The 23440-nt window shown below is 47.6% G+C and overlaps 2 protein-coding genes across 3 annotated transcripts in view; both read right to left on the reverse strand.

Moving 5' to 3' along the window:
* Positions 1–567: 567 nt before the first annotated feature.
* On the reverse strand, positions 568–3125 carry Ube2c (ubiquitin conjugating enzyme E2 C). Of its 2 annotated transcripts, XM_028769750.1 has the most exons (6): positions 2910–3057; positions 2598–2625; positions 1983–2069; positions 1244–1448; positions 1083–1142; positions 568–803 (listed from the first exon to the last, which is right to left on the reverse strand). In XM_028769750.1, the coding sequence occupies exons 1-6, from the start codon at positions 3008–3010 to the stop codon at positions 745–747; spliced, it is 540 nt and encodes a 179-aa protein (XP_028625583.1). In that variant the 5' UTR covers positions 3011–3057; the 3' UTR covers positions 568–744. The 2 variants fall into 2 exon arrangements, with proteins under 2 accessions (XP_028625583.1, XP_028625584.1); XM_028769751.1 differs by lacking the exon at positions 1983–2069 and having other exon boundaries at positions 624–803; positions 2910–3125.
* Positions 3126–4370: 1245 nt separating this feature from the next.
* Dnttip1 (deoxynucleotidyltransferase terminal interacting protein 1) overlaps positions 4371–23440 on the reverse strand; it is a 22504-nt gene continuing 3434 nt past the window's right edge. The window contains exons 4-13 of the mRNA XM_028769707.1: positions 19011–19109; positions 15345–15413; positions 15058–15111; positions 14749–14807; positions 13026–13071; positions 9094–9152; positions 8939–8999; positions 7577–7648; positions 4867–4922; positions 4371–4758 (exon numbers count right to left, since the gene is read on the reverse strand). Coding sequence (XP_028625540.1) covers positions 4620–4758; positions 4867–4922; positions 7577–7648; positions 8939–8999; positions 9094–9152; positions 13026–13071; positions 14749–14807; positions 15058–15111; positions 15345–15413; positions 19011–19109 — 714 coding nt within the window. The 3' untranslated portion in view covers positions 4371–4619. The remainder of the gene's footprint in view (positions 4759–4866; positions 4923–7576; positions 7649–8938; positions 9000–9093; positions 9153–13025; positions 13072–14748; positions 14808–15057; positions 15112–15344; positions 15414–19010; positions 19110–23440) is intronic.

The following is a 23440-nucleotide window of genomic DNA, read 5'->3' on the forward strand; positions in this document are numbered from 1 at the left end:
CCCTCTACCCACAGGACCGCACAACCAGCAATTTGAAGAGCTGACAACTTGGGCAGGGCCCCTAACACCTCATGGAGATGGAACAGATGAAATTATCTACCCAGTTCTAGAGTTCAATCTTTCTTCCAGAGCTTGGGTCTACCAAGCTCTATCTGAGTGGGGTCCCCCATCCCCCAGATCTACAACATGTTGGAAAGTGGGTGTCTAACATTCCTCTCCTACAGAGTCTTGAGCTTAGGGTCTGGTTGAGCCTCATCTGTATGCCAACTGGAACTGCACATGCCTAGCACACAGTGTAACCCCTCAGAAGTGGGGATGATTTTTGGTACTGGGATTGAATCTGGCACCTCACCTGGATTAAACATGCTTTCTGCCAGGGAGCTACACCTCAGGCAAACACACACTCTGTGACACCCACTTGAGAGGTGGAGAAATATACAGAGTGATAAAGACAGACATGAGGTCACTTCTTAGTAGACAACAGGCCAGAGCTCAGATTTTAAGCTAGCCTCCCCGACCCCAGCCCCGCTCCTGCCCATCCTCTGGCTGAGGGTAACTCTGAGGCAGCAATTTATATAAAAACAATCAACATGTATTTATTTAATATACATTGTAAGGGTTCAAGCAGACTTAATTTAAAAAAAAAACAAACAAAACAAAAATAACACAGCTTAGAAATCAAGGAGAAAGGACAGACAGTCTAAGAAAAAAAAGACAACACAGAAGAGAGGTGGACAGCGTGCATCAGGGCTCTTGGCTGGAGACCTGCTTTGAGTAGGTTTCTTGCAGGTACTTCTTAAATGCTGAAAGAGAAGACACGGGGGCTCGGGTAAGTGATGGAGGGAGGGCATGGCTGTTCTCCCTGCCCAGCAGACACCCCTGTGTTGCCATCTGGTTGGCTCCCCTGATAGACTGGTTTCCAGAGTCCAGGAAAGGAAAAGGAGATACACTATCCACAGATCCCTTCATCTGTGTGAGTACAGAAGCAGCCGCAGGAGGATGGGGGATAAGCCAACCCAGCCCCCAGGGTCCCTCTGAATGTTGGTTGGCAAGGATCACTCTTGAGTTGGACAAGGACCTACCTGTGGGGTTTTTCCAGAGCTCTGCAGCATGTGTGTTCAAAGGGCTATCGATGTTGGGTTCTGTGGACGGAGTCAGAAGAGTCAGTGGGATAAAGAGGCTCATTCAGAGGATCCCTAGCAACCACCCAGGGTGTGTAGGAATGAGTGGTCTCAGAAGTTACCTCCTAGCAGGCTCTGGATAGAGAGCAGGATGGTCCTGACGTCATACAGTGCAGACCACTTCTCCTTGAGGATGTCCAGGCAGATGTTGCCCTGGGTGTCCACGTTGGGGTGGTAGCAGGGGGTGAGGAACTTCACTGTGGGGGCGTTGTAAGGGTAGCCACTGGGGAACTCTAGGGAGAGCTTATACCTCAGGTCTTCGTATACCTGACATTTGGGGAGAGAAGGGCAGAGTAAGTCCCTGTTCTCCTGTGCCCTGCCCCCAGCTCATCCCGGCAGCCCCACTCCACCCAAGGCCCAAATAAGGGCCACGCAGGTAGGAACTTATGAGTGTTTCTGCGTCTGACTAGTAAGCTATACTTTAAGTTAGCCAATGGTGCTTTCTTTCTGTGATGTAAGTGACCTTCTGGTCCAAAGACTGACCTGGCATCTCAAGGGCTACCAGAGTGGTCCAATTATCTCAATTGCTAAAGTGAGAATTTTGATCCAATTTCTGACTTAAAACCAGATCTGGGGTAATGGGAAGCTGTTTGTGCCCTCCCACAAGCCAAGGTCCTCCACCCCACTTTATCGTGATCTACAGATGGCACTGCCTGAAGAGTCCCTTTCCCTCACACTGAAGGAACTCGGCCACGGGGCTCAGAGCCTGTGCACAGGCACAAGGGACTGAAGCCGCCTTAGCACTTGGAGTTCACTTCCTCAGGAAAGTTCACCACACTTAGCAAAGTGCTGCCCACTTACAGTGCCGGCTGCTCCATGGATGGTCCCCACCCATTTGAACAGGTTGTCTGATTCAGGGAAGGCGGAAATTCCTTTGTCACCAGACATCTGAGGAAGGAAATACCCAACTGTTGGATTCCAGCATACACAGCAAAAGGGATAACTCACTGGGTGAGCGCCTGCCCTGCCCGCACCATACTCTGCCTCTGAACAAATAACTAGAGCCAAACCATAGGCTGGGAGGAAGGGGGAGACAGGGAAGCCCTTCCTGTGCTTCCAAAGTTTGCCTGGAAAATCTGTTTTTCACCGGGAATTTAAATGTCACTAAAACATGTAGATTGCTATTTAGGAGTAACGTAGCAGAGGACCACCAGAGGAGAGAATTCTAAGGTGATGGACAGGACTAGCAATTCCAAGCCGGCTGGAGATGGGCTAGGTTAGAGCTGGGGCCAAAAAATTAAGTAGAGATGAGCCCAGATAAGCCTCTGAACCGGTAGACAGCTGCCGTGCTCAAGTGAGCAGTTCCGAGGGCTTCCCATAAGGGAGTAAATTACACCCATAGTAAAGGAGTCTACTGATAATTGGGTGCGGGATGGGAAGGTAGGCCAATTGATCTTAGAACACGCAGTCACTCACCATAAGGGTCATCAGCTCCTGCTGTAGCCTGCAAAGAGAAGTCGAGGTTACTCGGGGGCATGGCTATTGTGCAGGTATAACATCACTTCCCACCCGACTATCCTGAAGCCTTGTCATGGAGGCCTTGCCCCCTCTTCAAAGGCAGGTTCAGCTCGGGAGCTGAACCAGGTGAGCCTTTGGCCGCATGTTAAGCTCAGCGCTCGCAGGGCAACCTATGAGAACTGCCTGGCAGCGCCGTCAGCCTTCCATTTTCTTCGTTCCTGGTGCCCCTTATGTGTCCCAAGGCCCCGGGGTGACCTCCGCACCACTCACCTCTTACCCACAGGGCCCCGGGCGGCGCCCCCGCAGGGCTCGGCTCCTTTTCGAACGGCGGCAACGCTGGCAGCAGCTGGGTCGCGGTTTTGCGAGGCCATCCTAGAAGTGCTGGCACCAAGACAGGAGTGTGGAGACCAAAGGGCAACTGCGGGGCTGCGGGCCGCCGCCCGCGTTTGAATTGTAACTCCTGCTGCGCTAGCCAATCAGAGGCTCGCTTGGGTTTGATCCAGCCAATGGGACGCCCCGGAGCGCTCTGCCTCTGCGCAACTGCTAGACCACCCAGTAATGCGCTGCGATTGGACGGCGGGGCGTACCTCATATAGCCGATTGGTGAAGAAGACTGCCACTAACTAACGAATCGGTGGCGGATTGGTGGTCTTTGGACGACGCCGATCATTAAAGGGTCAAAGGAACCGTCCACGTGTGTTCGCTGCCTCCCCCGCCCCCCGCTGGCTGTCTTTGGAACTCCATCTCCTGTCGCTGGTTTGTAATTTGGCTGTGCAGCCAGGTATGAACTTGACTTTTTGATCCTATCACTTCCAAGTGTTGCGATTTCACGAAGGAATGCCCCACCCGCCCCGCAGTGGTTGGACCTCCGCGTCCAAACCTGCTGGTCCGTCCAGGCACACGCCCAGCAGGGAGCACTCTACCGGAAAAGGGAGAACTTGATAGTGTTATCCTCCAAGCCGGAAGCCTTTTCTCTTCACCCTATTAAATTGTTACTGTTTTTTTTTTTTTTTTTGGCTCCCAAGAACTTAAAAAAAAAAAAAACCTAGGAAGGTGCCAGGCGTCATAGCAGATTCCCTGTTTATTAGTAAACGTGGGTTCTGGTGGTGCCTGTAATCCCTCAAGTGGAGACAGGCAAGTCAGGAGTTGAAGGTTATCTCTAGGGTAGCCTGGGCTATACGAGACTGTGTCTTTTTTCTTTTCTTTTTGGTTTTTCGAGACAGGGTTTCTCTGTGTAGTCCTGGCTGTCCTGGAACTCAACTCTGTAGACCAGGCTGGCCTGGAACTCTGAAATCCGCCTGCCTCTGCCTCCCAAGTGCTGGGATTAAAGGCGTGCGCCACCACCGCCCGGCTGAGACTGTCTTAAAGAAACAAAAACAGGGTCTGATGGTGCTCAACGCCTTTAATCTCAATAAAGGCGGGACCTCTTAAATTCGAGGTAAGCCAAGGCTACGTGTAAGAGATCCTGCCTCAATCCCAAAAAGAAAAGTCATCCTCTCCAGTCAGTGTGTTAGCCTATAACATTGGGAAAATAAATGGCAGTTGCATTTTTGCTTCAGTAGGCCATCAAACCCTCTTTGGGCTAGTCTTCACACTGTGCAACGTTCCTAAGTTGGAACAAGGACGAGGAGCCTGGCAGAGAACACAGACGGGGTGGGCGGGCAGGTAGGTGGTCCTTTTCTGGGTGCACACTGATTTGGCCCGTGCTCTGTCAGGTCTCACAGGCAGTCATTACAGCAGGCTCACCACCTGTGTTTATTACAAACTGTTTAATTGCTTCTTACTCCATTAACTTTAAAAACAGAACCACATGCCAGTCTGGGGTGCTCTGCAGTGAGTCACTACAGACTAGCTCATGTACAGCTTAATGCTGCTAAGAGCCAACTAGACCAAATCCCCATGACGGCCTCAGCCGGGTGGGAAAGCGGGTCTTGGAGGCAGGCTGCCAAGTGTAGTAGCCAGGACCCCCACCCGCCCGGCTCAGGTCTGGAGAGTCGCTTCAGCAGCACGATGCTCATTTTCTGTCCGTAGTGTCTCCATGTATTTCCGCATCTTCTCCACCATCCAGGACGGCAGGACGAAGGACTTCAGCTCCTCCAACTTCAGGTCCAAGCATCCTCTGGAGGAGACAGTGGATGGACATGAAAGGGAGGGTGATGGTCTTGTCCGTGTGCCTAGTGTGCCTACCGAGGCAGTTGGAGCATGGGGAAAGGGGCCTTCTGTGTACCTGTAGTCATCGCTGGCAGCCAAGTCTCGGATGTCTTCCTCAATGAGAAGGTACGCCTGAGGGCAAGGGAGAGTGATTGAGGCCTTGGATTCATTTTACACCAAATCAGAAATTCTATTAATAATGCCCTAGGTGCAGGTTGCACTTTACGAATTACTAGGAGGAGGATGTAGGAAGACACCGGGAATGGTTCGTTCCTTGACAGCATCTTCCACTCAGAAACTTTACTGATGGAGTAGATCTCAGTGACTAAGAAATCGCCCAGGCTGTACCTGAACTTCCTGACTCAAAAAGGACCCTGTCCCTTCAGCCTCATGATAATGACAGTACTGATGAGCTGGAGGAGGCCGTGGATCTGGTCCTGGTCCGCAGTGCTGTGCTGTACACCGAGGTCTGGGTCTCAGCAACGCCACAGCCGATGGCCCTTGAGCTCATCTACACGGTCTCTTTTTTGTTGTTGTTGTTTTTTTGTGTTTTTGTAGCTGGTTTGTAACTATTGTTGCCCAGGCTAGCTTTGAACTCACTGTAGCACAACTACTTTAGCTTTGCAAGTGCTGGGATTATAGGGATGTGTCACATACACAGACAGGTACAGTATACACTAAATAATGTAATTTTTTTGTTTTGTTTTGTTTTTTTTTGTTTTTTTCGAGACAGGGTTTCTCTGTGTAGCCCTGGCTGTCCTGGAACTCAACTCTGTAAACCAGGCTAGCCTCGAATTCTCAAACTCAGAAATCCGCCTGCCTCTGCCTCCCAAGTGCTGGGATTAAAGGCGTGCGCCACCACCGCCTGGCTGTAATTTTTTAAAAATAGTATTATGGATTAAATTATTCATTTTATCTTATGTGTATCTTGCCTGCCTGTATATCTGTGTACCTGTGGAGGTTAGAAGAGGGTAACAGATTCCCTGGAACTGGAGTTACATATGGTTATAAACCACTGTGTGGGTTCTGGGAATCAAACCTGGGTCCCCTGTAGGAACAATGAGTACTCTTAACCACTGAGCCACTCTTCACGTCCAGTACTCTGGATTAAATCTGGGGCCTTTCACAAGTCAGATAAGCTACTCAACTCCTGAGCCATATATATCCCCAGCAGCCTGACTTATCCACACTTTAATTGATTTTTTTGAAATAGGGTTTCATGTAGCCCAGGCTAGCCTCAAACTTGTCAGATAATACAGGTTAGCTTTAAACTCCTGATCTTGCCTCAACCTCTCAACTGCTGGGATTACAGATCTACAACATTCCTGGCGTTTTGGAAAAAATGGCCTATTTTAAAAAATTTGAGACATCTTACGCTAAGCCTAGCCTCAAACTTGTTCTATAGCCTAGCAGGCTTTGAATTAAGAATCCTCTAGGCCAGGCTGGTGGCACCTTCAATCCCAGCACTTCAGGAGGGAGAGGCAGGCTGGTCTACACGGTGCATTCTAGAACAGCCAGGGCATCTATTGAGACTGTATCTCAAAAAACAAAACAAACAACAAAGAAAAACAAACCAACACAAAAATCCCAGGCCTCCCTCCCAAGTAGCTGGGATAATAAACAGGCTCATGTCACTAGGCCTGGCCGCCTCCGGCTTTGAAGACTCGAGGCTGAAGTTCTGTGCCTTGACTGCTACCCCTCGTCTACCCCTCCTTTCTCTGGGGCGGGATTTCACTGTGCAGCTACGGCTGGCCCTGAGCTCACAATGACCTGGCATCCTCGGCCTTCCAGATGCTGGGATTACAGATGTGCACTGCACGTCCAGCTCTGTTCATCTGCTTCTGCTTCAGGTTACGGTGCTGCATTCTGTTGTAAGTGGTACGAATCTGGAGTCATTTATAAAAGTGTGGCAGAGTCACAACATAAAGATCTCACTGCCATAAAAGCAGATGGCATACACAGGAATTCGAGGCTGTGACAGTCAATTACAAACAGGTCCAACAGAACCCTCACGTAGAGAATCCTGCCTGTGGAGACAGCCATCATGGTCATCTGAGGACAAGCAATGATCCTGACTGCTTCAGGATTTGAACCACGATTTCTTGGAGTGGACGTGAATTTGGAAAGTGCGGCCAGGTATGGTGGTCATCTTTCTTTCTCCTTGTTTAGATTTTGTTGTTGTTTTTATGAGACAGGGTCTTTCTGTTGTGTAGCGCTGGCTGTCCTAGAACTCACTCTGTAGACTAGGCAGCCTTGTATTTACAGAGATCCACCTACCTCTGCCTCCAAAGTGCTGGGATTAAAGGTGTGTGTCACTATGCCTGGCTGGTAACATCGTTGACGTGTCCCTGCTGTGTTGAGAAAGCTTTCTATAGCTGCATTTGAAATGATTCCCTGTATCATTACTATGCTGTGTCTTGATAATGTTCTGGTCAATGAGTAAATATCTATGTACAGACATACTTGGAAAGAAAGAAGCATTGCTGGGTGGTGAGTTCAGGGACAGCCAGGGCTGTTATATGGGGAAGCAAACAAACAGCCTTTTCTATGGTCATCTAATATGATCCAGAACTTTCAGGAGTGGGTGGGAAGATGATGGGGGAGAGAGGGAGCCCTAGGAACCTTAGTCTGTTCTTCATCATGAAAGAACGGGTCTCATGTCTCCCTTCCCACCATTTTGATGTTTAGGGAGTCTACCAAATTTGGAGACAAGCTGTGGCCAAGAGCTGGACTCCTATCCCTGGACTGGGTGCATCTTTGGCAGTGGTACATCAAGCCGTGCTCACCATCTTTCCGCCTGTTGCCCGCATATGATGCTGCTCAGCCAGCCAGTGCTTGTCCTGAGGGTCTGCTGCATACTGTGGGGGTAAAGTTAGTGGGGACACGTTAGCTTAGAGGGAAGGGTTCTTCTCTTGGCCCCTGACCAGTTCTTACCAATGGACCTTGTCCTAGACAGGTATGTATAACCAAGGGCTCATGAATCTCTACAGTGCAGGCTGAACCATGCCCAGAGAGCCCAGGGTTGCGACCTAGTTGCTAGAGTTCAGGTACATGTCCACCCTCCCTAGATCCCCTTTGTTAAAATATAGCATCCCTGGAAACAAATGACAGTTATTTTAGCCTATTTAAAACTGACCACAGGTGCCTTCTAACACTATTATTATGGGCACAGTATTTCCTTTATTTTTGGTTTCTGACAGGGTATCACTATGTAGCCCAGGCTAGGATTACCTCTGGATCCCTCTGTCTCTGTTCTGAGTTCTGAGATTATGAGCATGTGCTGTTATTGGCAGGACCATATTTTGTAAAACAAAAGTCAAGAATTAGCACCATATAAACCACCTGGTTCTAGAGTTCAACATCAAAGACAAATAAGGCTAAAAAAACTTCCTACATTGTGTAGATAGACAAGTCTGGTAATTTCCTCCAGCCTAATTTCCTCATTTGTCACCAGGCATGGTGGGGCAAGCCTGTAATCCTAGCACTTGGTAAGTGGAGGCAGGAGGGCCTGGAGTGAGAGAACAGCCTGGGTATGAGAGCCTGTGTTGAAAACAATCCTATGAATTTTATGCAGTTGTTGAAAGTAAGATGAGGGAGAGCTATTTGTGTAGGACAGATGAAACATCAAGATATCATCGACAACAGGTGGTTCTGTAAAAGTACCAGTCAGTTGCCTGGTAGTGCTGGCACATGCCTTTGATCCCAGTATTCAGAAGGTAGAGGGAGGAGGATCTCTGAATTTAAAGCTAGCCTGGTCTACAGAGCCAGTTCCAGATAGCCAGGGCTACAAAGACCTTATCTCCAAACAAAACAAAACTCTACAAGACTAAAAGCAGGAAAGAAGCTGGGCAGGGTGGATGGTGCCTGAGTTCCAGCCTTAGCTTGAGTAGCGAGTACAAGTGGACTGCAGGCTTGCACCTGGCTACTCTACCATTCTAGAACAATCCCATGATGCAGGCATGTGGAGCTCTCTAAACCGACATGGCTGGGCATGGCCGAGCACAGGTGCAGGAGATGGCTAAGAGGAACTGGATCCCGATGTTCTGACTACCAGGTCAGTGCCTGTCCCAGCTTCTCTGCCTCACAGTTTCCAAGGCCACCTACAAGCACACAGGGGCATGGCTCTCTCTCCTCCAGCGCTCACCTACCTTAAAGAGGTGTGGGTGCTTGATGTAGATCCTTCCTCTGGTGCCTCCCATCCCCAAGGCCCTGAAAAATGAAGGAAGAGTGGCAGCAGGTGCAGACCCCGTCAGTGAGCCAGGAGCCAACCCCTCCCCATCAGTACCAAGGGTCTCAGACTTACTTGTTGGCTCGAGACCCCAAAACAAAAGTGGTAGATTCATTCAGCCGAGCTGGGTCCCACTAAAAGAAACAGGCCAGTAAGGGTGTTTAACATGCTGGGCAGGGCCGTAACCCTCCTCCCTATTCTTCCCTCCTTCCTCCTTATCCATTCGTCTACAGTTTATGCAGGAAATAGAGTACTTACAACGTTAGGCTCTGCACTAGACACTGAGGATACAGAGATGAGTTAAGATAGAGACTGTTCCCCAGGAGTCCCAGACACACACTGACTGAAAGACCACTATCCGATGGACCATCTGATGGGGCCATGAAATGGCTGGGTACAGAGCATGAGAGGTGTCCAAAGGGATGGATGGACTAGGCAGAAGGTCTCTCTTAAAGAGATAACCCCTGAAGTTACCTCTGGAAGGGTGAGTGCAAATCAAGCAGGTAGGGAGGGAAGGGGCAGCCTACAGAGTATAGCATGTAAAGGCTGCTGGGCACTGGTTTGGAACACTGAACAAACTAGGTAATTCCTGTGTTGCTCTAGGAGAGGGGAAGTGATGAGAGGCGACTGAGGAAGCACAGACAGCTGGAGTGCCACACTGATGGATGTTCACTGTGTGACCCACAGACCACATGGGACCACTGACATATCTACTGGAACAAGCCTGATTGCTTTAAGGACACTTTACTTTTTCAGCAACGTGGATGATGGACAGGAGAGCAGCCCAGAGGCTGCTGTGACAAATCAGAATGCCAAGCAATACGGGCCTAAGCTGTGGCAACTGTGAGGAGGAGAAAGACGAAAGGAACTGTCGTACATTCACAGGGTAGGAGCTTGACTGGATGCAGAGGTCAGGGAAGGAACGGCAAAGATAGCCAAGGTAAGATAGAAACAGGATCTGAAAAGTGGGCTGAGGGTGCAAATGAGCAGAGAACTGTTTGCCTGGCACACGTGAGGCTCTGTGTTCAGTCCCTGGCACATTCGAGGCTCTGTGTTCAGTCCCTGGCACATGTGAGGCCCTGTGTTCAGTCCCTGGCACATGTGAGGCCCTGTGTTCAGTCCCTGGCACATGGAAGGCCCTGTGTTCAGTCCCTGGCACATGTGAGGCCCTGTGTTCAGTCCCTGGCACATGTGAGGCCCTGTGTTCAGTCCTAGTACAATTGTCAGCACATAAAGTGGAGCTCACTTTTTGACACAGTGGTACACACCTGTAAGGCCCAGAACCTGTGAGGCTGAGAAGGATCCTGAGTTCAAGGGTAGCCTGGGCTATAGTGACAGCCTATTTCAGAATAACAGAACAAAAACAAATGGGTTTTGAAGAAAGATCCTCAGTGTAGTTTTAGATCAGCTGTGTCTGAGAGCTTGTTTGGAGGTTCTGGCTGGGGGCACAGCAACTGTACACCTGTGACCAAAAAATGGCCATGCTCTGCCAAGGTCATTCTCTTGGAATGAGATGCAGCTTTAGGAGGGGTGCACTTGGAGTGGTGAGGGTGGGATAGGCAGCTTGCCTAGCCTGCAAGATCACCTTAGTCAACTCCTGGTACCACTGGGGTGGCATATGTTGTGGCCAGATGGCCCTCACACCCTAGATAAGCTGTGTCTGACACGCCTATGCAACTCAGGCAGCGAGGACTAGTAAACAGGAAGCTATTACAAGGCTGAGAGCTGAAGGTGTGGGAAGGATGAAGAAACTTGGGAATTGTAAGACGTGGTCCTGAAGCTGTAAGCATAGATGAGTAGAATCCCTGTGCCCACGGTGATCAAGAGCACCAGAGGTCTTACAGAAGATGAGTCTGAATCCTACCGTTCATAGCAGGCAGTTTACAAGCACCTATAATTCCAGCTTCAAGGGAATAATGCTCTCTTCTCACCTTCATGGGCACCCACATACATATTCATACACGTTTTATACTAAAAGAAGACCCAGAGAGTCGGTGAGATGGCTGAACAGGTAAGAGTACGTGCCCCAAGCCCGATGATGTGCATCTGATCCCCAGACCTGCACAGTGGAAGGAGGGAAGCAACTCTGCTGGGATGACCTCTGACCTTCACATGATCTTGTGCACGCACACACAATAAGTGAATGTATTAGTAGACAGAGGCATTTCCAGTGAAGTGGGTCAGGGAACTAGTTCTGGGGCGTGTGGGTCGTGCTGAGAAAGACCTCCTCTCAGGCCTGAGAAGGGGCTTGGAGAGAACACAGAGATCCAGGAGGACATGCATCACCAGCTTTACGTTTTAGAGCTTTCGAAAGTTCTTGAAGACTTTAGAAACCTCATGACAACTGTAGGGAAAGTAAGGAGGGCTAGATGAGGTGGCTGTGCTGGCTATTCAGTGTCAGCCTGACATAGGCTGGACATTTGGGAAGAGGGACTCTTAACCAAGAGGATGCCCCCTCTACCTGTAGACAAGTCTGTAGAGCATTTTCCTAATTAGTGACTTTTGGAGAGGTCCCTGCAAGTTGCTGTGTGCCACTGCCTCTAGGCAGGTGGTCCTAGGTTCTACAAGACAGGTTACTAGGCATAGTGGCTCATGGCTTTGATCCCAGCACTTGGGAGGCAAAAGCAGGAAGGTATCTGTGAGTTCAAGGGGGAAGGAGGAGGAAGCAGGCTAAGTGGGCCACAGGGGCAAGTCAGCAAGCACAGCAACAGCACCCCTCCATGGCCTCTGCGTCAGCGTCCTGCCCTGAGTGCCTATCCTGACTTCCCTTTGCTGGTAAGACTGTGATGTGGAAGTGTTAGATGAAATTACACTTTCCTCCTCGAGTTGATTTTGGCCATGGCATTTTACCACACCAACAGAAACCGTAGCTAACTTATTTTTAATAAAGTTCTAACAAGGAGAGGGAATACTTCTATGTACCTCACTAGGCATCTACATTTTAATAAAGAATTCTGATCATAAAAGGTATTGCAGATATCCCTTGGAGGATATTGCTGAGCCAAAGGCATCAGCAGATTTGGGACCCAGACTTGGCTTTATCACCAGCCAGCTGTATGCCTAGGGAGCATGAGACAATGCCAGAAAACAAGGTCACGCCTGCCCAAGGGGGATGGCAGACCGGACATGGCTCAAGTCCCACACAGGAGCACACCCTGCGTCTCATAACAGCACCACAGAGTGAGTGAGTGAGCCGCCGGCGGCAGACCACAAACTCTGGGTGCCATCGTCACATACAAAGTAGTAAGTATTGGTAGCTGTCAGTTTAAAGATTTAACTCTCCCTTTTAGAGACTTACTTTTGGCTTTGAACTTGCAGCGATCTTCCTGCCTCCCAAGTGTTGGGATTATAGGCATCAGCACTGTGCTCTGAATTTTAAAATTATTAAAAACTAAATCAAACCCAGGACCTCATCATGCTAGACAAGCGCTCTGCTATGGGGCTGTGCTTCCAGCACAGCTTTTCAGTCTCCCTCTAATTCCAGTAAAGAAGGAAGTCTTCACCTGCAGGAAAGCGATACAGCTGCAAGGGTCTCAAGAAAGCACACAGTACTGTATGCTTTCTCATGCAGTTTCTAGATTTCATATATACATATGAAATCACGTATATATGCAATGAATGTAGACATGAGGCTTAGGGGGACAACGGGAACTAATGGAGGGCCAGACAGGAAAGGGGACGCAGCAGAGCACGGAGAGGGCCATGTCCACAGTACAGCATACGTGTGTACCATGAGGAAGAACAGAACAGTTTTTTTCAGGTTAGGGATTACACCTAGGGCCTTCCTTATGCCAGGCAGTATCTGCTGCCAGGCCAGCCCAAGTCCAGCTCTTTATTTTGCTTCTAGTTCCAGTTCTTTCTTGGAATACTGTCTGGAGGCCAAAGTGGCTGAAGGCAGAGACAGGGAAGATGGCTCTGGAATGGTGTGAGCGTATCATGTACCATTTCCAACCTCTGCCTCACAGGGGCCCAGAGCCTCGGCCACTGTCATGTTCACACAAGCATACCTTGGGGCCTTCTCGGCGAATTGGTTCACAGGATTTTGGTTTCCATCTGCTCAGAAGGAAAAAAGACAGGTGAATTCTCCAAGTGATGCAGGGAGGGACTGAGCTCAGAGATTTACTAGAGCGACGTCACTGTGTGTGTGTGTGTGTGTGTGTGTGTGTGTGTGTGAGAGAGAGAGAGAGAGAGAGAGAGAGAGAGAGGGAGAGAGAGAGAGAGAGAGAAAGAGAGAGAGAGAGAGAGAGAGAGAGAGATGGTGCACGGTTTTTCTGGCAAGTCATTAGAAATACAAAGAAGGGACTGGAGAGGTGGCTCAGCAGTTAAAAGCACTAGCTGTTCTTCCAGAGGACCTGGCTTCCATTCCCAGCACCCACATGGCAGCTCACAACTGTCTGCAACTCTAGTTTCAGGGGATCCAACACACAGATATAAATGCAGGCAAACCACCAATATACATAAAAATAAAACCCGAATTAAAAAAAAATTACAAAGGAAAAAAAGGCCTGGAGCAGAAACGACCTTAGAGCCTAGCAATGGGTAAGTCCAGGAATGTCCAGCTCCAGCTTTCTCGTCTGTCAGGAGGAGACAGGCCAGCAGCTGCCCTGCACACTTGTGTTCATGCAGGACGAAAATGCCTGTCTACTTAATGAGTTTCAGGTCAAAAACAGTTAAGAGTAAGACCCTGCCTCCAAGACAGGATAGAAAGCTTCAGAAAGGATGCTGTAACTGGATACAGATCATTTTAACTTTGCCCAAACTTAAGACTTAACACCAGGAATGAATTCCTCAGCAGCACACAGGCTCAGTGCTGGCGTTAAGCTGAGGCAGAGTCATCAACTGTAACAAATGTGCCACTCTAGTGTCAGGGGTTGCTATCAGGTGTATATGTATGGGGCAGAGGAGGAGGGTTTATATCTCGGTATCTTCTACTCAGTTTGTGATGTATCTAAAATGCTCTATAAATAGAACTTAAAAGAGCTCTTTGAAAACAACCATCCTGGGGCTGGAGAGATGGCTCAGTGGTTAAAAGCATTGACTGCTCTTCCAGAGGTCCTGAGTTCAGTTCCCAGCAACCACATGGTGGCTCACAACCATCTGTAATTGGATCTGATGCCCTCTCCTGGTGTGTCTGAAGACAGCTATAGCATACTCATCATATATAAAATAATGAAATCTTAAAAAGAAAAGAAAGAAAACAACCATCCTCTAGTCTCTAATAGTGCTTCTAATAATTGTAAGATCAGGTTTTTGTTCTGTTTGTGACTGTGTCTCCTATAGTCCAGTCTGGCCTTCAAGTCACTCGTCACTGTGTAGCTAAGGATAACCAATAACTCCTGATCATCCTGACTTCACCTCCTAAGGAGAGAGATCTTAGCGCCTGCTAATGCACCCTACTAGGGCAAGTAATTCTGACTGGTTTTTAAACTCTGCTAACTGCTGTGTTCTTTAGAGAGTAGTTGTAAGCTTGTACTTAGACCAGTTCTGAACGTTTGGAGATGAATCAGGACTGGTGTTTAATCAAGCTGGAACTGTTCTGGGTTTTGTAAAGGCAGGGTAAAACAACTCCATCTCATGGCCCCTTCACTCCCCTGCATCGGGATCCTCTCCCACAGTAGCTTACACCAATGGACCCGAGTCCACCAGACTTTCACTTCTGGCCTCTTCCCACTCACGGCCCCTCCCCATCAGTTCTCTTCAGCTCTTACAGCAGTGGTAACCCCTACTCACACCATGCCAGCAGCTGCGCGGTCGTTTGACAGGACGTGTCCAGGAGGCCGACCTTTCCTCTGCACAGAGAAGAGCTGTCAGAGCCCTGACCTTGCAGCATCCCTGGTCTAGTCTGCTGGGGCCAGGTCAGTTAGTGGAGACAGTTGTCCAGAGAGAACAAAGGACCTTGGGAGTGCCCTGGAGAACAACCATTTCTCTCCTTGCCTCCCCATGCCTGGAAAAGCCCAAAGGTAATGAAAGCCCAGGGCTTCTTTTGAACAGAAGGGCCCTTTCCAAGGTGGAAGCTCCAACAAGGACTTACTTGCTTACCTTTTTGGGAATGGGGCTTCCTCGGTGGGACTCCTCTTCTGCTTGCCGGCCACGCTGCAGAAAAAGGGAAGGCGTCAGTGCAAGGCTAGTGCCCGGGAGCTGCAGTCTTGTGGGGCTCCAGTAAACAGGGACCCCGGACTTAACCCTCTGGCCACCTCACCCAGGTCTCCAAAGTCTTGAAGGGTGCTTTTAGACCTGGCGCTATGGACGGTGTGTCATTTCCAGGGTCCACATATTTTACTTGCCGCCCACTTGACTTCCTAAGGGCCCAGGGCAGTGATTCTCACCTTGATCCCTGGAAGTTCATGGGCCAATCTGGGTATCACTTTTTCTCCATCTGAAAAGAGTAGCTTCGCCTGAAAGGGAGAGACCAGTGTTGCAGTCAGTAGCGTGGTGGGGAAGTACAACAGCTTGTAAACACAACTGCAGGACGGGCTAGCTTTCCTGTAAGACACTCACTTATGTTCAGAGATGAACACGCCAGAAAAGCATCAGTACAGATACACATTTATAAAAAGTGGCTATGAAGCACATTCTGTTTCTGCCTGTTGACTATGGAGGAAAGGGAAGGAGCTGGTGAGGCACCAAAGGCTGGACTGTGCTTAGTGTGTATGAGGTGCTGAACCTGCCTCAAAGCAACAGCTAGCTCACATTAATCTCAGCACTTGAGAGGTTGACCCACAAGGATTGCTGTATGTTCATGAGACTCCAAAAATAAACACTGTGTGTGCCTCTGTGTGTATGTGTGTGTGAGTACACACAGTCATGTGGTGGAGGGAACGTATACGTCAGACCTGTCAGCTGTCTTTCCCATGTGTTGTCAGGCAAGCACCTGTAATTATTAAGCCATCTTGCCAACCTGTGTTTTGATAAAGTGTCTTTCCATGAAGCCAAACTCAGCTAGGACTTGCTAGGTAGCCAGGCTGGAATCCAGATTAGAACCCCTATGCCCCTGCCTCCTCATTGCTGAGATATAGGCCTGGAATGTGCCCAGCTAAGTCTATATTCTTAACCATCACTCAGAGATTTTGTTATACAGACCAGGTTGGCCTCAAACACACAGAGATCTGCCTGGCTCTGATTCCTGAGTACTAAGATCAAAGTTATGTACAAACACCTCTCCCTCTCCCTCTAGTTTTCTGAGCCAGGGTTTCTCTGCGTAGCCCTGGCTGTCCTGGAACTCACTCTGTAGACCAGGCTGGCCTTAAACTCAGACCGTCACCTGCCTGTGACTTCCTCCTGGATGCTGGGATTGCAAGAGCCTGCCACCAGCACCTGGCTATATGAACCTTCTTAATGAAATATGCTATCTACAAAAATAAAGTAAACAGATAAAAGCAAACAGGAGAAAGAAAACTCAAGGGAACACATGGGAGGCAAGCGTAGCCGTTTCCCTTTAACAAACACAAAGAAGAGTTGGAGAGATTAGAAACACACTGAGAAGGAAGATGGGGGATAAGGAGTGAAGGCAAGAGAGAACCAGGACTTAACCTACCCCAAACTAAAACACTGGGCTGGAAGTTGGCAGTGGGTAAGGATGTTTGCCATTAAACCTCTGAGTTCACCTCGGAACCCACAAGGTGAAAGGAGAACTGACTCCTGCTCTACCTCCTGTGCTGACCTTAGTATAAAATAAATAACTGCCACCAGCACTGACTAAAAGAACCCAAGTGGAAATCATCACGTGTAGCCTGAAGAAATTTCTAATCTAGTAAGTTTGTATGTTTTAGACATGGGAAGCCCAAAACAAAACGCTTTTATTTATTAATTTGTGTGTGTGTGTACGTGTGTACGTGTGTGTGTGTGTGTGTGTGTGTGTGTGTATATATATATATATATATATATATATATATACACACATATATACACTGTTAAAAATTATATATATAAAATTTTTTGACAGTGTTTCTCTGTGTAGCACTGGCTATTCTGGAACTTACTCTGTAGACCAGGCTAGCCTCTGCCTCCCAGGTGCTGAGATTAAAGTGCGTACACTACTATGCCCAGCTGTTTACTTATTTCACATGCGTGATGTGTTTTGTTTCCATAATAGAAGAGGGCATTGGATCCCATAGGACTACAGTTAGAGACAACCACCAGCTCTACCTGTGGGTGCTGGGAACTGAACTCATGCCCTCTGGAAGAGCAGCCAGTGCTGAGCCATCTCTCCAGGACATTTTTGTTGTTTCTAAAGACAGGATCTTACTGTGTAGCACAGGCTGGTCCAGACCTCACTATGTCCTCAGTACGCTGGCCTCAATCTCACAGAGATCCTCTCGCCTCTATTTCCTGAGTCCTGGGACTACATGTATATGCCACCACACCTGAGCCCACTCCTTAGACACACGACGCCACTTCTTCCCCTAGACTCTTCATCTTCTAGCAAGCTCTTTTACTGGACAACTGTTGTTGTTGAGTACTGTCAAGGCAGGGGACTGTGCCCACAGTGCACATCGCTGGGACCTGATACTAAGAAGCACACAGTAGACCCTCAATAAATAACAAGTGGAGTGATAAATAAAAAGATCGGGACCAGTGAGCTAGCTCAGGAGGGAAATGCATTTGCTGCCTGATGAGCTGAGTGAGTTCCACACTCAGGAACTACTTGGTGGAAGGAAGAACTTTAGACAGTTGTCTTCTGACTTTATACACTTCCCATGGACCATTTGCACACATGCACATGTATATATACAAACACCCAGAGGAGAGGGATTTGACATGCAGGTGAATGAAGGCCTTTTCAATTTATCCTGCTTTAGTGCAACCTTATGAAAACAGTATAAGCAAACGTCTGTTGTTAGCAACTGTTAAATTGTTCATATATGATGCATTCCTTCCTGGAGTAAACAATCTGGCTTCTTAGGAATTTGTTGGCTAAAACTTTATAGTTTCCAAGAAGCAGGTTGGTTTTTAGTGTTCTGCAGAGTGGAGCTGTGCCCTCCCAGAGCTGGGCTTCAGGCAGTGCCTTTGCTCCTTTCTGAGGCTCTTCACAGTCAAGCAAGGCATAGTTAACAAATTCACAGTCAAGCAAAGAGCATGCTGGGTGCTGACAGTCTCTATTAATAGCACAGCTGACACAGGCAAACAGGTTCCCTCCTGCCTCAAATAGTCATTGATAGAACTGATGTCAAGTCTCTTGACCACACCTGAGATGCAGGAGGACAAAACGGGTGATCGGCCCCCTGACCCCCAAAGAGCCTACAACTACCTGAAGGGGATTCACCAGCCACTTGTAGAGGCAAGGGTACATCTTAAATTACAATTTGTTTTCCTCATTTGCCCTTTTAAAAAATGTGACAAATTTTTATTTATTTATTGACTGCATATGTATGTGTGTGGACACTCATATGTAGATCAGAGGACTGCTTGTAGGAGTGGCTTCTGGGGAATTAAACTCAGGCCATCATGCTTGGCGGCGAACATCTTATTGGCCCTTGTTTGCCTTTTTAATTTGTTCTAGCTTTATTGTGGCAAAACTGACAAACAGATATTACATATGTGAGGGGTACAAATGGTTTGATGTATACATGATATATCAAAATTTTATATCCTCGCAATGCACTGCTACCACTGTGTCTGTGTACATGTGTGTTCAATTTAGAAGTACTTTCTTAGCAGGTGTCAAGTGAACAAGAATGTCAGTAACCAGTGTCATTGTTCTGTGTACCAGACCCCAGACTGAGTCCACCTTCACCGCAAGCTTCCCAGGCAACCACCACTTTCTCTGGTTTCTGTCAGTCTGCTAAGCAGTTTCTTCATGGGTCAAACAGGGATGACCATATGTGACCGTATGGTTCCTGGCACATATTTATGCTACTTCTCTTCCTGCTTTGTCAGCAGCTGCCCTGAGCTCAACCCGATATAAGAGACTTCTTGATGTCCTCCAAGTACCACTAATGAAAGCACACTTCCTCAGCCCACTTGGTGACTGAACCTTTGTCTACAGCCCTCACCTGTTCCAGGCAGCTGCGGCAGGCCTCCTGAATCAGCTGCTCTGCGTCCACTTCTTCCCCAACATTGTCTCGCACATTCAGTGCTGCCTTCTGGAAGAACTAGGGGGGACATCAGCACAAAGTCAGAAGTCTTTCAAGTCTGCATTAACCAAAGGGAACACATATGTAATCTTCAGGACAGAGGAGGTGACCCAGGATCCCAGCAACACCAACAGCCGAGTAGGACATAAGGGTAAAGGGAGAGCTTGATTCTAGAAATGCCAAGGAATTGCATGATGGGCCCAAACATCTGAGGGTCTGAGAACACATTTATTTAAGTGTCCAAGTCCCACCAAGGAGATGCCTCGGTGGGTTATAAGTGTCCAAATTGTATCTCTAAAAGAAGTGTCAGTTCTCTCTTGGATATAGAAAAGTTCTGGAAACTACAGACAATGTTCTTGCTGTGAGGCAGCTATGAGGAGGCACTGTGAGCAAGTCCAGTGCCTCTGTTATTAACATAAAAACCAGGGAGACTGGCAGGCATGGCGGTGTGCGCCTTTAGTCCCAGCACTTGGGAGGCAGAGGCAGGCAGATCTCTGTGAGTTCCAGGCCAGCTGGGACTCCGTAGAAAGACCCTGTTACAAAGCAAACAACCAACAAAATAAAACCAGGGAGAGCACATCAAAGGACTGCACATGGCACCACCTTTCTGGAGAGAAACTTCCTTTCCCTTGCACCCCTTAATCCCATCTCAAGGAACTGACTCCTCAGAAACCCTCAAGTGAATAAAGATGTACACTTACAGTGTCATCAAGTAGAATTCTTTTTAATTAAAAAAAAAAAAACACTACATGAACTGTAGCTTTAATGTGGACAGCTTGAAGGAGTTGGTGTTTTCTTTCCACATGTGAGTCTTGGGATTTGAACTCAGGTCTTCAGGATTGGTGGCAAGTGCCTTTATCTGCTGAGTCATCTCATTAGCCCCACTGAAGTATTTCTTGTAACATGAGGAAAAATGTAAACAATCCTCACGACTGTCCTAGGCACTAGCTAATTTAGTCATGGCATCCTGGTGAAAGAGACTGACTACTGTGAAGAAACAGGATGAGCTCCTATGTGATGATAGTACAACCCATGTACTAAGTGAAGTCAGTCAAGGTGAAGAGGTTTGTGTGAGCGACACAGCCACTGTTGGCAGTCAGCTATTACTACTGTGTATGTGTGCACACGCATGCTGGTGCCAGTGTGTGTACAGAGGTCAGAGGGCGATCCTGTGGAGCCCATGCTTTCCTTCCATCTTGTGGGTTCTGGATCTGCCTCCAGGATGTTAGGCTTCATGGGAAGTACTTCACCCACTGAGCTGTCTCCAAGCCCTGTTTTCTGTTTTTGAAAGGAGGTCTCACAGACCCCAGGTTAACCTCCAACTAGTGGAGGATGGGCCCGAACTCCAGATCTTCTTGTCTCTACCTTCTAAGTGCTATTACAGGTATGTGCCACACTTTATCAAAAAACTGAAACACAAAAGTTGAATTATGGAATAAAAACCTAATACCCCCCACAGATAGTCCAAAGTCCTACCATGTTTATTATAAATCTACTCATTCTTCTGCCCATCTATCCATCAACTCAACACTAATTATTATTATTTGCAATATTAAGGTGCAAACCCAGGGTCATATTACATTTATACATACATATAGTGTGTCCATGTGTGCATGTGGGAGCACATGGCATGTGCTAGAGGTCAGAGCACAGTCTGTGGGGTTGGGTCTTTCCTTTCATCACATGTGTTCTGGGGATTATATTCAGGTCATTAGGCTTAGCAGCAAGCACCTTATGCCCCCGAGCTACCTCAATGGCTCCAGCCTTTAATTCTTTGAGACAGAGTCTTAGTAGGTAGCTCAGGTTGGTCTTGAATTCATAATTCTCCCGTTTCCACCTTCTTAGTACTGGGGTTTCAAACATATGCTTCGATTCCAGGCCTGTTATTAAGTATTATAATATTAAATATTGTATATTATATTTTCTTTGGAAAAGCTTAAACACTTTTTAGATTTATAGTTTGTGTGTGTTGTGTCTGCATATATGTCTGTGTACCACATGTATGCCTGCTGCCTGAGGAACCAGGCTGGTCTCAAACTGGAGTTAGGAGTTATGGATGGTTGTGAGCCACCATGTGGGGGCTGGGAACTGAACCTGGGTCCCCAGTAAGCACAACAAGTGCTCTTAGTCAGCCTTGAATTTTTTTTTTTTTTTTTACATTTATGTGTTTGTTTTGTGGACATGTGTGTGGACACACATTCCATGGCATACTGTGGAAGTCAGAGGATAATTTGGGGGACTCAGCTGTCACTCTTGGTGGCAAGGGCCTTCACTCACTTAACCATCTTGCTGGTCCTGGAATATCTTTTAAAAAGCAGCATACTTTTTTTTTTTTTTTTTCGAGACAGGGTTTCACTGTATAGCCTTGGCTGTCCTGGAACTCACTCGGTAGACCAGGCTGGCCTCGAACTCAGAAATCCACCTGCCTCTGTCTCCCAAGTGCTGGGATTAAAGGCATGCGTCACCACCGCCTGGCACTTTTTTTTTTTTTTTTTAAGGTTTGTTTAAGATATCTCCAGCCCCAACAACATACATTTAATAGAAATAAGTACTTACACTACCTTGAGCAAGGCCAGACATAACTAAAACTTAGTATTTAAAAAAGGTTAAAGAGAGAGATTGGAGAGATGGCTCAGCAGTTAAGAGCACTGACTGCTCTTTCAGAGGTCCCGAGTTCAATTCCCATCAACCACACAGTGGATCAAAACCATCTGTAATGGGATCCGATGTCCTCTACCGGTGTGGCTGAAGACAGCTATAGTGCACTCACATACATACAATAAAAACAAACCAACCAACCAAAACTTTAAATGAGATTAGCAGCTGAGATCTGAGAACACTGTTAGGGTGCTCAGCTGAGGCCGGGCATCACAGGAGTGACACCACTCGTCTTACTTTTATTTCAGAGGTTTCTCTGAAGTTGTATGGAAGGTAGATTTAAAGGAAAGACCAGTCAGAGCTGGACAACAGGAGCCTGGATGAGAAACAATGAAGCTGTCAACCAGAATGGGGTATGGACTCTGCAGTGGACCACTACACGTGGAAGACAGAACAGAAGGCAGGTTTCTACATGAATGACCCAAAGCAGCTCTGACCACATCTGTTCCTGCCTCCTCACAGTATGCCAGTAGCAGCTCTGTCTTCGCAGCTGCCCAGGAGAAGTGAGTTGGGAGGTATACATGCCCTCTTCTCTCTGTCTGCACCAGTCACGGATGTAAACCTGTACAAGCTGCTGCCTCACCTCTGAGGCGCCAACACTGTCACTTCCTGCTGGGGTTACTTCCGTTTCCCAGCGAGTTCCCCTGCAGTCTGTTCTCTACTTGACAGTCAGTCATTCTTTTTTACTGAAAAATTAAATTAACTAACTAACTTATTTCTCCCTTTGTATGTATTCTCATTATGTAGCCCTGGCTCATCTAGAACTTGCTATGTAGAACAGGCTGACCTTACACAGATACCTGCCTGCCTCTGCCTTCCAACAGCTGGGATTAAAGATTATATTCATGCCACCATACCTGGCTTATAAAATTATTTTTAATTTTGTTTATGGGTTCAAATGTGCTTGCAGAAGTCAAAGATGCTGAAGCTTCCAGAGCTGGAGTTACAGCCAGATGTAAACTACCTGCCCAGAATGCTGAGTCTCCAACCCCTCCCTATAAACAATCAGTCTTTTAAGGCATTAGAGAAGCAGGAGAATCATGAGTTTGAGACTATTCTGGGCTATGTAGTGGATTTTAAGCCTCTCTGAGCTACTTTAAAAACAACTAACCACACAAAAAATGGTTGGGGCTGTAGAGATGGCTCAGGGGTTAAGAGCAGTAGCTGCTCTTCCAGAGGACCAGGATTCAATTCCCAGCAACCACATGGTAGCTCACAACTACACATAAACTCCAGCTCGTGGGGATCCAACACCCTTTTCTGATCTCTGTGTATACCAGGCACACACATAGTACATATCTATACACGCAGGGAGAACACTCATCAACATAAAACAAAAACAAAAGAAAAACCAAAACCCCAAAAATCCCCCAAACAATCCAGGAAACAAAAACCCAAAGTGGCCTCAAAGCCTTTACATGATCTGCTGTTATTTCTTTTTATGAAGTCCGAATTATCCTGATACCAAAACAGAATAAAGAAAATTATAGGCCAAGCTTCTTGAAGAACATTGAAGAATATTTCTCAACAACAGAGATGCAAATTGATTTCAAGAAAACATGGAGCCGGGCAGTGGTGGCGCACGCCTTTAATCCCAGCACTTGGGAGGCAGAGACAGGCGGATTTCTGAGTTCGAGGCCAGCCTGGTCTACAGAGTGAGTTCCAGGACAGCCAGGGCTACACAGAGAAAA

Source organism: Grammomys surdaster, unplaced genomic scaffold, assembly GCF_004785775.1.
Source record: "Grammomys surdaster isolate TR1022 unplaced genomic scaffold, NIH_TR_1.0 193, whole genome shotgun sequence".
Taxonomy (NCBI): domain Eukaryota; kingdom Metazoa; phylum Chordata; class Mammalia; order Rodentia; family Muridae; genus Grammomys; species Grammomys surdaster.